Here is a 15,401-nt window from a genome sequence, read left to right on the forward strand (position 1 = left end):
CCAACAGCAAGGTTCTTAATAGGTCTCCCAACACCTGTTTGTTCGGCTAAACAGGTATTATTGAAACAAGTTGTGTCGTCAAAACCAAGGCCCCGTTCCAATTTTCTTATACATAAAGTAGCCCAATTACTCCCAACTTGTATCTCACTAGAACTGTCTCTGCAATTTGAAGATTTGATTGCAAATGGATTGAGTAAATAAAAATCATGACATGGCATGTATAGGGAGCATCTCAAGGTCTGATTTGATTAAGACCTCCTTCCTGGGAATAAGAATTTCTCTGTCTGGCCTTGGGTTATGTTGGCAACCTTATCTAGAATAAAACCAAAAGCTTCCCTTAGCTAGTCTTCGGGAACGCCCTAAATAGATGCTTGTCTTGTTCCCTCTTCTTGTTGTAAGGGCTCTAGAAATAGACCTTTGTAATTTAGGGTGTCTTTACTAAACGATACTCCCGGTTTAGCTAAATTAACTCTTTTAGGGCTGCAAATGGATTAGATTGAATTGGATATAGGCATATCCAATATAACGGATTTAATTCAAATTCGGATTATAATCGGATATTGATGAGGGATAATTTGGCATGACTTAGTAAGTAAATGTCACGTGGACGCAATCTACTAGCAAGATGACAACTCGGCAAGAGGAGCCTAATCAGCAGTTCTGAGATCTCGGGTGTTTGGGCACCTCGGTACAAAGCCACCTCGGCATAGAGTCACCTCGACACCTAAGCCAATTCGAGGCCCAAGAACCGAAGTGACACGTAATCAACTCCAGAAGCTTCTTAGCAGACTCCGAATTTCATGGGATCACACCGCGTAATGGTAGGTCTTATCCTCTCCTTGACCGGATCGGGCGGTAACGATAGACTTCATTGACTAGTACGTTACTTCCTGTCTAAAGTGGAAATGGATCTCATCTACTCAGGCCGAAGATTTAGAATCATTTCGTGAGACCCACGACAGCTCAACAATATAAGGACATCAACCCCTCCAGGGCCCAGGTACGCGCGATTATTTACATACAAGCTCTCTAACATTCAAGCTTTTAGCTCGCAACCACAACAAAGACACTAACTTAAGCATCGGAGCGACCTCCCCGGGTCATCTACCCCGGTCTCTCTGATCTCTGTTTTGTAGCTTGGTCCAGCTTGCTATGCGAACAACGTCCAGACATCCTTCCAGGTAGGAGCTTTCAGATCGTGCATCATCAGATATTAAATAGTATTAGACTAAAAATAACTAAAATATTATATATTATTAATAAGATAAATTAAAAATGACTTTAATAATATATTTTATGAACAAAATGAATTGAAAATTACTTGTGTAAAATATGAACATATGACAATTTAGTGAAAAATACAACATTAAGACAAACTTCAATGATAGATATAATATAATTTTTAAGTATATATGAACATATATATATATATATTGAATTGAATCGGATAGGGGTTGATCGATATTTGATCCAATTATAAATGGGTCGGATTCGAATTCGGAATCAGAATGGGATTCCATTTGCAGCTTTCACCAGATGCCTTTTCATGATTTTTGAGAATTTTCTTAAAATTTCTCACCGCTTTTAAGGTTTCACTTTAAGAAGATTAGCTATCATCAGGAAATAAAAGATGGCAAATGACTTAAAATCTCCTATTAATCTTTATACTAGAAAATTTCTTAATATTTTAAGCTGAAGAGAGGGTCACTTCCCTAAATCCATGGAATCGATGGATAACTCTATTTGGAGAACCATTAATGAGAACCCAAAAAGGAAGTGGTAGAAATGCATTGCCTAGCTCAATTTCTCTAAGCGGGTCCAAATCCATTTTCTCCATAACCCTACCTAAAAATCCAATTCCACCCAATTCTTAGAGGATACTCCATCCCTTTATGCCAATTGACTTCATCAAATTAACCTTATTCCCCCAAGAGACCTTCTGTGTTGATTGGCATAGTCATTACTCAGATTACTTTTAGGCTCTAGTTTGCTGATGCATATAACCACGAGTCCGTAGGAATGAGGGCCAGGTCTGTTATTCTTTTTCCATGGTAAATTCCTCACAGGTCACAGCCTTCTTAAGCTTTATAAAGAGTACAAATACAAATGTATGCAGTGAGAATGCAAGGTTTAGAAATACAATATGTAAAATTTTGTAACGTATATGTGTACTTTTATTGGAAAGAGTAAAAAATCTTGTATTTTGTATTATTTTGCATATATTTGTACTGTACATATTTATATATATATATATATATATATATAAGTGATCTCATAAAGAAAAGCAAGGAGAAAGTGATGAAGCTAAAGAAAAGCAACGAGATTGAGGTATTTCAGAAAAGCATCTGCTTCACTTTGATTGCTGAGGAAGAAGAATTCAGCTTTACAACCATCATGTTGGGGAAGCAGTTATGATGGATTAAACCTTAATTTCAAAGGGTCTTTCTCAAATTCTAGTGCGAGGGTTGAGATAGCGAATAGGGCTGTCAATTGGACTAGATTTGGTCCAATATCTCAAATTCTAGTGCAAGGGCTGAGATAACGAATAGGGCTGTCAATTGGACTAGATTTGGTCCAATCCAATATTGCTTCATTTATAAATGGACTGGACCAAATCCAGTCCAAATCCATACAAACTAAGTCCAATCCAGTCCAAATAAAATGCAAATTGGAGCATCTGTTTTCACTTTCGTAAAAGTGCTTTATAAAAGTGATTTCATAAAAGTAATTTCACTTTCGTATTTTTTATGACAGTGCTTTTGTAAATGTGCTTCTATTAAAGTGTTTTCGTAAAAGTGCTTTCATAAAAGTACTTTTATAAAAGTGTTTTTATAAAAGTGCTTTCGTGTAAAAGTATTTTTGTAAAAGTGCTTTCGTGTAAAAGTATTTTTGTAAAAGTGCTTTCGTGTAAAAGTATTTTTGTAAAAGTGCTTTCGTGTAAAAGTATTTTAATAAAAGTGCTTTCATAAAATTACTTTTATAAAAGTACCTTGTAAAGTGCTTTCTTCTAAAAGTACTTTTACAAAAGTGCTTTCATAAAAGTATTTTTATAAAAATGCTTTCATAAAAGTACTTTTCATAAAATTACTTTTATAGAAGTACTTTCATAAAAGTATTTTTATACCAGCTTCAGTCTTAATCGGTTTCAAATTGAACAAGGGTTTAATCTCATGATCAAATTATTAGGAATTTGGTTTAGGTCCAATCCAGACCAATAAGAAAATAGACCAATTTATTTTGGATTAGCCTAATCCAATAATTATAGTGGACCGTCCAAATCCAGTTTGAATTGATTGGACCCTAAAGGAACCCCGCCACCCCACCCCTGGCGAAATTACTTAAACATCACCTACGATTTCTAACAACTGCTTTAACCACCCTCAAAATCCTCCCCCTATATTTTACAAAAATGGCCCCTTCCATTGGTTTGACATTGAGATGTCAACAGAAAAATATGATTTCATGCAATTAAACATAAAGAAAATCTGTTTTTTTTCCAAGGATAAAATACTGAAAAATCCATTGATAGAGAAAGCACAAATATATCAATCGAACACAAAAAAAAAAAAAACAATAAAGAGAAAATCTATTCGAACAAAACCTTTCGCTGCTCTCCCTCTTACCAAATCTCTAATTATATTTGTTTTTTAATGGATATCGATATTATAGTTATCATTATCTAAATGGAGATATAAGGGTAACTTTGTAAATTAAGACTTACACCGATCCGTTCAAACTAAAGGGTCAATTTTTATAATTTATCCAAAATGTGGGAGGTTTTTGGAGAGATTGAAATTCATGGAGATTAAAGCAATTGTAATACCCCCACACCCCCTTTATTTTTCTTCATGGGGCTGCAAAATAGGGGTAGCCCATCCCCCAACCCTAGTGACACGTCTGGGTTTGATCCTAATCTGCGACCAGGCAGAGACCTTAGCAACGGAGCCAGTCAGTTCAGTTGGCACTTGGCAGCGTCAAATTCCCTTTTTGTTGATGTTGACATGTTTATCCTAATGTATATATACGTAAATGTTGATTGAGAAAGAGATGATGTCCAAGTCCTGTATCTTTATATTGCACTCATCCTGCACTTCCATTCAGTCTGAGGTATTCCATTACGCCTTTATCACAACCAAGGGGAGGATATTTTCTTCTAAACTCACCTGAGATCTTGATTGATTAAAATGTTTCAGGTATGGAGACTTTTTGTTACCAAAAAAATTGGCCTAACCTCTTACAATCTTACATGGCATATCACGTTTGAATGTATTTCAGTTGAGTTTATATTACCCAAAAAAAAGTAAGGAGAATAGTGTATTAGAAGTCCATGTGCGGATGTGCCCTTGGCCTCTGGCTCTGGTAGCGTATTTAACTGCACTTTTCAAACTGGGCACACAGAAACAGAACACAACCAAGGGGAAAAACTATCAAGAGTAAGAAAGAAACGCTTCCCGATTTCAGCATTGAAACTAAAAACTTGGCTTTCTTTCTATATTAACATTTTAGCTGCCTTCGTAGCGAGTAGACACTAATACAAGTTTCCTAAGATCCATCATTGCATCAGATATCCATAGATTTGGCCCCAGATGAAGCCTTTGACCGTTTCCTCTTTGTCTTCCTTGTACTTTTCTTTGAGTTTTTTACTGGATTCTCAATTGGAACAGGTTGTGTGTTCTGCAGATGTTGATGAATTGCTGACAGCGGATCCATCTGAAATGCAGGATGATTAAGGACTTTCCTCAATTGTTCCCCTTCCTTCTTACTGTTGAAACAAACTCCCACATAACTCAAACTGTTTCAGGCCAAAGGAATACAGAAGGAACAAGAAAACTAGTCAAAAGTTCAACTTTAAATAATTGAAATACTTACACTAGCTTCTGTCTGGACTTGCTATTCAGCTTGAAGTTAGTTTCTGGAGCTGGATGACGAGGTTCCTTCAACTCAGGAAGGAATTCGGTGAGGGAGGAGAGATCATATGCTTTCAGTTTCTTCTGACGGCTTCTTAGTCTTTTCTTCTGATATATAAGATTAGAATTAAGGATTTAGAAGAAATGAACCAATAGCATACATCACTAGAAGCTCATTATGAGAAAGGACAGCTTAGATTAACATTACAAATAAACAAACATGATATGCTAGATCATTTTAAAGCACACAATGGTGAATGGCTTATTGGTTCTTGTTTGAGGTTTGTAAAACTGGTATTCTCTTATTAAGATGACTCCTCTGGTTCTCCCTACAACTTAATTAAAAGCCCCCGAAAAACATCTCCCTCAAATTCAAAGAAAATAAAAAAATTGCAGTACTTTTTTCCTTTTCTATCTATAATTTTTTCTTCTCATGATCCTTCAAAAAAAAATTGGGTTGTCTACGAAGGTTCCCTTCTTGACACAATTAGAAAACCCTTTACCTTGGGGAAAAAAACAAAAGAGAAAATAGTATACCTCCTTCCTTTGGAAGTCTCAAATGAGAGGACAATGGCATATAACACAGACTACACTTCCACAACAAGAAAGTGAGGCCTATTACACTTTAACCTGGGCTTAAATCCCCCAATGCATCTCTATCCTCCCCAGCCCCACTTTAGCTAAGCCACCAGCCATAGCATTTTCTGATCGTGGGATCAACCTGAACAAGCCATTAAAGAAGCCAATTATCTCACTTCTCTAATGAGGTGATGCAGTGAGCGTTCCAGTGGGGGACATAACACTGAACCTACTACAACCCATAGCTTCCTTCCACCATAAAACCCCAGTTTCAAGCCAAGCACTAAGGAGATAACCTCACAAAGAGTCTCCTCTTACAGATCTTGAGTGAACCTACAACTCTCCCTCCCTAAAAACATTTCTATATCCAAGGCCCTGAGTTACCCAATGAACTTCTAAGATTACAAGGGAGATTAATATTTCAATCAAGAGTAATTGAAGAAGAAAACATCTGCAAACTGTATATTTCCTCTCATTTTCATATTATCAGTATTTGGACTTCAACTGCTGACAGTGACCTGTTTGTGATCCAAATATGACTTTTTATAGTTTAATCCCAGATATGATTTAAACAGTGAAAGCCAAAAGCTGTAGAGAGGGATCTCAATAAATCAGACAGATTTGGAATGGACAGGGATCAAAATTAACTGACTGAAGTTTTTTTTTTTTTGATAGGTAATAACTGGCTGAGTTTCTACAAGGAGAGAATAATAATTTGAGACGTTCTTGCCACAGGAAGAAAAAAAATGGACACAGAGAGCACGCTAATGACAGTCAGCAATTTTGATTTTAGTTTAATTCATAATTCTGTGATTAACCCAATATCAATTTGAGCCTCAACACACCTAGCTCTTGTAGTATCTGAGAGTACAGACACATGGATGAAAACGGTAATCTCCAAACATAGGTGCAAACACAACCATCCTCAATGACCTCTTACAGGAAATACTTGGTCTTAAACAGGTAACTCATAAGCCAAAATAACAACAACAACAACAATAATAATAAGAACAACAAAAAAAAATGAACTAAAGAGATCATATCTTAAATTTAAGTATCTCACCTTGCTAATTGTCTTTTTTGCATGTAAGGAAGTAATAGTATCTTTAACCTCTGCAGTATATGTAAAAGAAAACTTAGATGCATGTAGCCACCAATAGATTAATATAAGACTATGAGTTCAATATAAATGAAATAGTTCCTCAAGTCTATCATGGGTAAGAAATCTTTTTCTTTTTTTTTATAAGTAATTTTATTAATATCAGAAAATTATCAGTACAAACTTCCCAGGGAGAGGTGAGAGATTCATCTCATCCAAAAACATAGAAAATACAAATAAGAGAAAGGTACAAGTTACATTTGAGCCCAGAATAAGTGATCCCTACTAACCCACGCATGGCTAGAGAATCAGCCATTCCATTGGCCAATCTCCTCTTCCATTGAAACGTCACTGTTAAATTGCTGATAAGCCATTTGATCTTTTTAAACTTATCCCTAAATTCACAAATAAAAGTCTCCGGATTTTGTAGCCATCCCACTACTATTTTGGAGTCTCCTTCCACAATTAGCCTGATAAAATTCAACTCTATTGCTAACTGTAGGCCTTGTATTACTGCCAAAAGTTCAACTCTGATTGAATCTCCCAAACCTGCTGGACCTGAGAAAAGCAACAATTTGCCCATCTTTATTTCTAAAGACCCCTACAATCCCAGAAACAACATCTTTGTTTTAAAAGCGCAGGGAGCAATTTGTGCCTGAGGCACAAAGGTGCAAGATGAGGCACGCACATTTTTGAAGCAAGGTGCAAAAACACAAAAAAAAAGCCAAAAAAATTCAAATAATGTAAAAACATTAAACATAATATTAATAAAAAATATAGACTTATGTTTTAAAATAAATGTTTTAAAAAACCTATTATCTGAAATCAAAATACATAAAAATAACATGTAAAGCATTTTATCCTCAATTGCATTACTTTAAAAGCTAATGTGATGTAAAACATCTTGCATTCCTGATTCTATGAGTCACCTTTGTACCAGGCCCCTTGAGGTAAGCCCAAACAAGTCCATGTTAGGGTCTTAAATTTTTATCCTTGTACAAAAAAATGGTTTTATAATTTTAATTGCCTTCTAAGAAGATATTGTTTTTTATCCTAATTCCACGAGCCCCCCTATTTGCTAATGTTGTTCATTCATGCTAATAAAATATCTTCTTAAAAGGTAATTAAAATATAAAATCTTTTTTTTTTGTACAAGGATCAAGAATTTAAGAACCTAACATCAACTTGTTTGGGCTTACCTCAAGGAGCTTAGCCCCCAACCCAGCCATTTAGGTTCAAAAAAAGAACAAAAACCACAAAAAATAAAAACGTGCACACTTGGGCTGAAGCGCAAGGCACACCAAGGGCACACCTTTTGAAAATGCTGTGCTTAATGCCTAGGTGAAGCGCATACCTTAAAATATGCCTCGCCTGAGAACCTAGGTGCACCTTTTAAATCACTGTTATTTCTATTTTTTCTTCCTGCAGTAAAACCACCTCCAGTTTTGTGTTTTCTGATCAAATTTCTTACCAATGCCCTTCTTCTTCCTTCCCACAAACCTCTTACAGTCCAGCTTAGCAACTTCATTCTAACCTCCTACCCCCTGACTCCTATAGGATCTCAAAACTTCAACCCTCAATCTTCCTCTTCAAAATAGTCAGACAGTTCAGTAACTAAAACAAATATTTTTATGTGAAATTAAAAATTCAAAGAAAAGCGAACTAAAAAATTACTTAGACGAACATGTTAGAAGCTTGAAACACACCAAAAAGGAAAAGATTACTTTGTTATTCCCTTTTTCTTAGTTTTCAGGGTCAACCAACTATGGTAGTACCGTAGTACCACATTTCAATGTCTCACAAATTATAGGTTCAATGTTTACATGATGTTAATTTAGAGAGATTTTCTTTTCTATGGTTTCATTCCACTAAAATGTCAATGGTACAAAGTACAAACAGTTCACAGACATTTTGGCTACTTACTAGCATAAAACCGAAGCTTCTTTTCGAATTTGCTATTTTTTCTGGAAGATTCCCCCTCTGAAGAAGTAGACCTGAAACAAATAATTATTAACTACACATCAAAAAAATTATTATGAACTAATGAATCCAAGAAGGCATGTTTACAATTCATAAACAAAAAAGAGGAAAGATCATAGGAATAATACTATATTCTGATTTCTTAATGATGAATATATAAACCTACATACTTCTCCATTTAATCTTATATTCCCAGTACCATAAATATATAGTGTGTCTGCATGAGTACAATCTAGGTTGGTATTCTATCTCTGGGGAAGAGTTCATTTTACAAAGAATTCAGAGGCTTGTATTGAGGGTCTTGAAACCTCTCTCGTTTAAGTTATAGTACATGAATGATTCCGAACATCAAAATCCAAATTGACACATTTCAATTATTAATGATCCTGTCTAACTATAGCATAGTTTTAAAAACATATTGCAAGCATATATAGCAAGTATTGGAATAATCAAACTACAAGGGTGATTTTCTACCCAGAAGCTTTTTACCTCAACCCGGACAATCCCATTATAGCATCAGCCTTTCAAACCCTGAAACTGCAAACAAGGAACTATCAGAATCAATGGACATTCATAAATAGAAAAAGACATGTCTCAGCCACCGGTCCATGTGTTCAACAAGTAGACTAAAGTGACCTTTTTTTTCTTTCCTTTCATTTGTTTATTTATTTGCCAAATAACTTGTGCGAAGAATAAGAAGGCGTTTGGCGTACCTGAGATGAAAGCTTCGAACTACGAAGAGGGTCTCCTTTGCTCGGATAATCTCAGCCCTCTTTCATTCGTCAGATCTGCGGCCGGCGAGAGTCGAGCAGTTCCGTTTCTCAGGTACCAGTTGTGCTTTCTTGAAGATCAACGAAGAGAGTGAGAAATTACTGATTAAAAAGAGAATATATCAGTGAAAAGCTGTGAAGGTTTAGAATTAGGGTTCGTTTGATCGAGTTAAAAAAAAAAAAAAAAAAAAAACATACAGGTCCACCGTCCAATCGTCCACGACCACGAGTAGGATGAAAACGGATCAGATCGGATTTGAATCGGGATATATCCGAACCCGATCCGATAGAAAATATTTTCTGTGCATATATACCTATTAATTTTTAGGCCTCGTTCCTTTGCAGGTAAATATGTATGGGAAAGTTGGTCAATGGTAGGGCTGTTTACGGGTCGGGTTAGGTCGGTTTATTGGCGTTTTTCCAACCGACTAGTTGGTTTACCTAGAAATGAAACCAAAACCGGCCTGGTTAGTTTGAATTGGTTTGGGTTGGTTTTGTAAATGATTCTCTCGGTGTAAATGGTAAAGGATTCAAGTCTAAGAAAACAAAGGCTGGATGCCTGGAAATTAAAAATGATTTGATGGATTAAAACTGAAATTTTATATATAATATGTATATTTCTGAAATAAATATAATATGTATATATATATATATAATATATATCTAAGTCAGTTCGGTTTCGATTTTCATGTGTGAAAACTATAAGGTAGGATTAATAAATTTTTCATAATAAAAAAATAACAATAATTAATTTTAGTTAGATTTATTCATCAAACTGATGAAATCGATCAACCCTATCAACTCGACCCGAGTTGGTCGATTTTCTAGTATTTTTGGTCGACTTTGGTTCAAAATTTTCCCAATTCAACCAAGTTAGATCAATTTCACTTTGGCCATTTGTAAATCAACCAAAATAGAATGACCTAACTATGGATATACATTAATATTTTTTCTTTTAAATATAGTTTTTAATATGAAAAAGTGAGAAATTTCTCATATTTCTTAGTAAAAAATGTTTTATATCATAAATCTAATTTTTTAATAATTACACTATAATTTTTAATTAAATCTTTTGAACCGACTGATCAAACCAAAAAATCAACCAAAACCGATATAACTTGAGTGGGTCGGTTTTCACAAAAGGTCAGTCGGTTTCAGCTAACCAACTCCCTAACCTGACCAAGTCAATTTGATTGGCCAAATAGTCTACGACCAGATTGAACCAACTCATGAATACTCATAATTTCAGCTAAATTAATAGTCTCATCTCTGATAAATAACAACAGTTTAATCTCCAATAAATATTGAAGTTTTATAGCAAAAATACACAATTATTGAATATATATTGGCAATGAAAAAATACAATAAGTACTAAAAATATATTAACTTAGTCAATAAAAAGTTTAATCTCAAATAATAGTTTAATCTCTAAAAAATATTAATCAACAAGTTATAATAAAAAAATACAATAAGTACAATAAATTAAATTTAAAAATTTCACAAATAATAGTTTAGTTTTTAATAATTATTGAAAGTTTTCTATTAAATAACAAAACAAAATAAATTTATGCATAATCATTGAAAAAACATTTATCACAAAAATAATAAATAATTACTGAAATACAATAAATATTAATTTTAGCATATATAATTATATAATAAATAAAGATTAAGAGTTTAAAATTATTATTAATAAATATTAATGTTTTTGAAAGTTATTTTCTCGAATTATTACTTGATATAAGTGAAATTAGTTATTTACAATATTATGTGAAAATATTAAATTATTAATCTCAATATTATGTTATAATTATTTTTCTAATTTTCAGAAATTTTTTAAATTTATTACATAATTTATTTATTTTAACTATTTAAAATCTAGTTATGTTAAATTTTTTTTATTTAAAATTCCTAGTTATTTAAATACTTAAATAATATGTAAAATATTTAAATTTTAAAATATTAGTTATTTATGGAATTTAATTATCCATAAAATCATAATTTATACTATTATTACATAATTCCATTATTAATTTTTTAATATATTAAATTATTATTGATTTCAATATTAATCTAGTTATTTAAACATTTAAATTATCTATAAAATATTTAATTTTTTGTTATTTGAATTTTATTTATTCAAAGTTATTACCTATTATTAAATATTTGAAAAACATTTAAATTGGTGTTCCGGAAAAACATAATTTAAATTTTTAGTACATAATTTTGTTATATATTTTGTAAAAATATAAAATTATTTATTAGATAATTTTGTTATTTTAACTATTTAAATTATAGTTGTGATAAATATTTAAATGATCTATAAAATATTTAAAATTTTTTGTTATTTGAATTATATTTATTTAAAGCTATTACATATTATTAAATATTTGAAAAGCATTTAAATTGATAATCTGAAAAAACATAATTTAAATTGTTAGTACATAATTTCATGATATATTTTGTAAAAATATAATTTTTTTTGTGTTTTTAATAAATATTTTAAAGTTATTATATAATTTTGTTAGAATATTTAAATAATTCTTAATTTTTTTAATCCAAACTTACCTTAGATAGATATAGATAAAAAGTAGGGAGAGGATAAATAGGTATTAGAGATAATTTAGAAGAGAAACTCTCTACTAAATTAGAGAGAATTGTGGAGATAAATAGGAATTAGAGATAATTTAGAAGATAAATAAGAATTAGAGATAATTATAAGAAAGTGGAGGAGGTAGTTTAGGATAAATTTTAGGAGAATAGATTATTTAGGTTATTGGGAAAGTGCATTTCATTGGTTGTTTAAAAAATGACATAGAATAAAAAACAAAAAATGAGAAAATTTCTTGACCGTTTTGTTTTAATATATATATATATATAGAGAGAGAGAGAGAGAGAGAGAGAGAGAGAGAGTTTTTTACATTTCACACTTAATTTTTGTTTCTCTATAGTATCATTTGACTCAAACCACTAACCCACTATCTAAAAATAAAAATTGTTTGATTTCTAAGTTGACATTAAATTTTGTATTACATTTCCTTCATTGATAAAATTATTTCTTATGTATAACACTTATTTTTGTTTAATATAATAAATGCACAATATTAGAGATGTACCCAATATTTTATTTTTTATAAATATAACATTAGATATATGCCCAAAATTTTTTATTTTTGTGTTTCTTTGTATTTTCTATTATTAAAAATTTTATTATTTGACTATGATAACTTTTAATTTCTAGGTAGATTTTGAATTTGACATTCCATTTTTATAATTAATAAAAATACTTCTTACATTGCATAGTTATATTATTTTGATTTTTTATTATTTAATTATGGTATTATTTATTAATCCATTTGACCACAAATGGTTGAATTTCTTGTCCACCACTAGGAGGGAAGAAAATGGTTTTGTTTTTAAATTTCTTTTCAAAATATTTATTTTTATACTATTAAAATTAATATTATGGATTTAATTACAAGAATTTAATGATGAGAAAAAATTATCTTAAATATAGAATTTAATGAGAGGGAATAGGAAAAATACTTTTATTTCCAATTGGTTTTAAATTTTACATTCCATTTCCATCATTAATAAAAAGATTTTTTATTTATCATACTTATTATTGTTTAATATATATGTTAAAAATGTTCTCAACTTTTTTAATTTTATTTATTTTTTATCTATTTTTTAATTTTATTATTTAGTCATGACAATATGGATTAACCCATTTGACCCAAAATGAGTTAATTTCTTACCACCACTTAGATGAAAATACTATTTTTTGCTAGGTAGATTTTAAAAGTATAAGCTTTTATGTTATTAAAATTATTAATTATAGATTTAATTAACAGAACTTAATGATGAAACAAAAATGATTTAAATATATGATTAAATGAACATGAATGCAAGTTAATAACTTAAATGTTGGATTTAATGAGAGAGAATTGAATGAATTAAATATCTTTAAATTACATCTTTTCAACTCATTTAATATCAAGAACCAATTACCCTATTTGCCCTTATTTTTTTATCAATAAATTTAAATATATAGGGGTAAATTTTGTCCTTAAAAAAATCCAAAAATATTCTTGAGGCGATTCGTGTTTTTTAATTCTTTTTTATATAGAGCACTCTCCTAATCCAATTAGAAACTGATCCAAATCAAATTTGGATAAGGAGTTTATCTTTAATTAATAAGCGTTATGTTCTTAAGATAATGGGTGTTCCATACACATTTTCAACCCAAGTCAATTGTTATGTGATTACTTAACTAATCATATTAGTAATGGGTCTTAGGCACATTTTCTCTAATGATTCATGTCCCAAGGTGTTGTATGGATACTTTGAGCCTAAATGTTGTATGGTGTGGGACCCACAAAGGTCTCACATAAGTCCATAAGGGTTTGGCCCTTCCTTTGTAAGAGGTTAGGCCAAACTCACTACTCAAGGCAATTAATCCCTAACCCAATCAACTTAGGCTTAGTTTGGGCCCAACATTTACACCTAAATGATCTTTAGATTCATCCACCCTATGGAGACCCAAGGATAATGGACTTATATAAGATAAAACTATTAAGTAATTAGCCCTGTAATGGTTTCTTACACCTAACATCTCGGCTCATAATCATCAGAATATTACTCACAGAATGACCTCTTCCATGACTACAAAATGCAGTGTCACACTCTATGCTCGAATGGATTTCAAGATTAGAAACTTTTGCAAACCTTTTTTCATAAAATAATAATATAACATATAATTATCTTTTACAAATTAGAATTCAAATACGATTGAAATCCATTATTGGCAATTTAGGTTTCTACTAGAGAAAGTGTAAAGCTTGATATTCACTTTGCTTGACAAAGGGGTTAATCATATCACTACAATCACAAATAATGTCCCAAACTGTTTCAACATGCTTAGGTATTTGACCCTTGATGGATCTCACTAGTTTGTACATCAAAAGTAGTACAGTCTAATACCTAGTGCAGTATTATAACTAAGTTGGGGTTAAGTGCAATTTTCTAGTTTTGCCAATCTATCTCCAAGGTTTAGGGCATACTTAGTGCAGTATTATAAACACTGACTAGTTGTCCTTGGGGTCTAACCCTAGCAGTTGAGACAAGCTATTTCACTAGTTCAACAGCACACCAGTGTCAGATTTGTTAGGATAAACTTTCAAAGTCTATCTAATGGCTAATAACATTCTAAATTAACATGAGTCTCATAAGTGTTTGGTTTAAGGAATAATTCATAGAAAATATATCAATAAGAACACGAAACAATATTGTACTTTATTCATTTACTGATAATTGTCTATGTACATCAATCTAATTGGAGCTAAGGGCATATACTGTTTAACAGCTCCCACTTGCACTTAGGTCAAATCAGGTAGTTTTATACTATCCACTTGTCCTTCAAACACTTTCTTTGTCGATGGCATAGTTAGTGGATCTACCACATTTTTCATAGATGCTAGTTTCTAAATCCATATATTTTCTCTACTAATAATCTCCCATAGAATGTGATACGTTCTCTCGATGTGCTTTGACTTCGAGTAGGCTCTTAGCTTCTTAGCTTGAGAAATGACTACAGCGTTGTCACACAACGATGGAATGGGTGATGTATTGGATGGTACAACTTATAATTCCTGAATTAAATTTTTCATCCATATTGTTTCCTTGGTAGCCTCACTTACAGCAATGTATTCAACCTCAGTCATGAAATCTGTTGTGAACCCTTGTTTGTTACTTATCCATAAAGATGTATCCCGATGTAGACTTTCTACCATCTGGATCAGATTGGAAGTCGGCATCTATATAATCAATCATTTGTAGTGACTTACCATTGAAGACAAGACAATAATTTTTGATCATTCATAGTATTTTAGTATGATGTTCACAGTTGTCTAGTGTTCTTGTCCTAGGTTGAATTAATATCTCCTCATAGCACTAACGACCTAAGCAATTTCAGGTTGAGTGCACAACATAGCATGCATGGTGCTTCTTACAACAAAGGCATAGAGAACTTTTCTCATTTCTCATGTCCTCTATCTCCTTAAGCAT

At 31.8% G+C, this 15,401-nt stretch overlaps 1 protein-coding gene across 1 annotated transcript; it reads right to left on the bottom strand.

Annotated features, from left to right (window-relative positions):
- Positions 1–4,203: 4,203 nt before the first annotated feature.
- LOC104599126 (uncharacterized) lies at positions 4,204–9,478 on the bottom strand. The gene is made up of 6 exons (XM_010261514.3): positions 9,279–9,478; positions 9,055–9,102; positions 8,509–8,579; positions 6,550–6,599; positions 4,870–5,015; positions 4,204–4,762 (listed from the first exon to the last, which is right to left on the bottom strand). The coding sequence occupies exons 2-6, from the start codon at positions 9,072–9,074 to the stop codon at positions 4,561–4,563; spliced, it is 489 nt and encodes a 162-aa protein (XP_010259816.1). The 5' UTR covers positions 9,075–9,102; positions 9,279–9,478; the 3' UTR covers positions 4,204–4,560.
- Between the last annotated feature and the right edge of the window lie 5,923 nt (positions 9,479–15,401).

Source organism: Nelumbo nucifera, chromosome 2 (genome assembly GCF_055504915.1).
Source record: "Nelumbo nucifera cultivar China Antique chromosome 2, China Antique-T2T, whole genome shotgun sequence".
Lineage (NCBI taxonomy): Eukaryota > Viridiplantae > Streptophyta > Magnoliopsida > Proteales > Nelumbonaceae > Nelumbo > Nelumbo nucifera.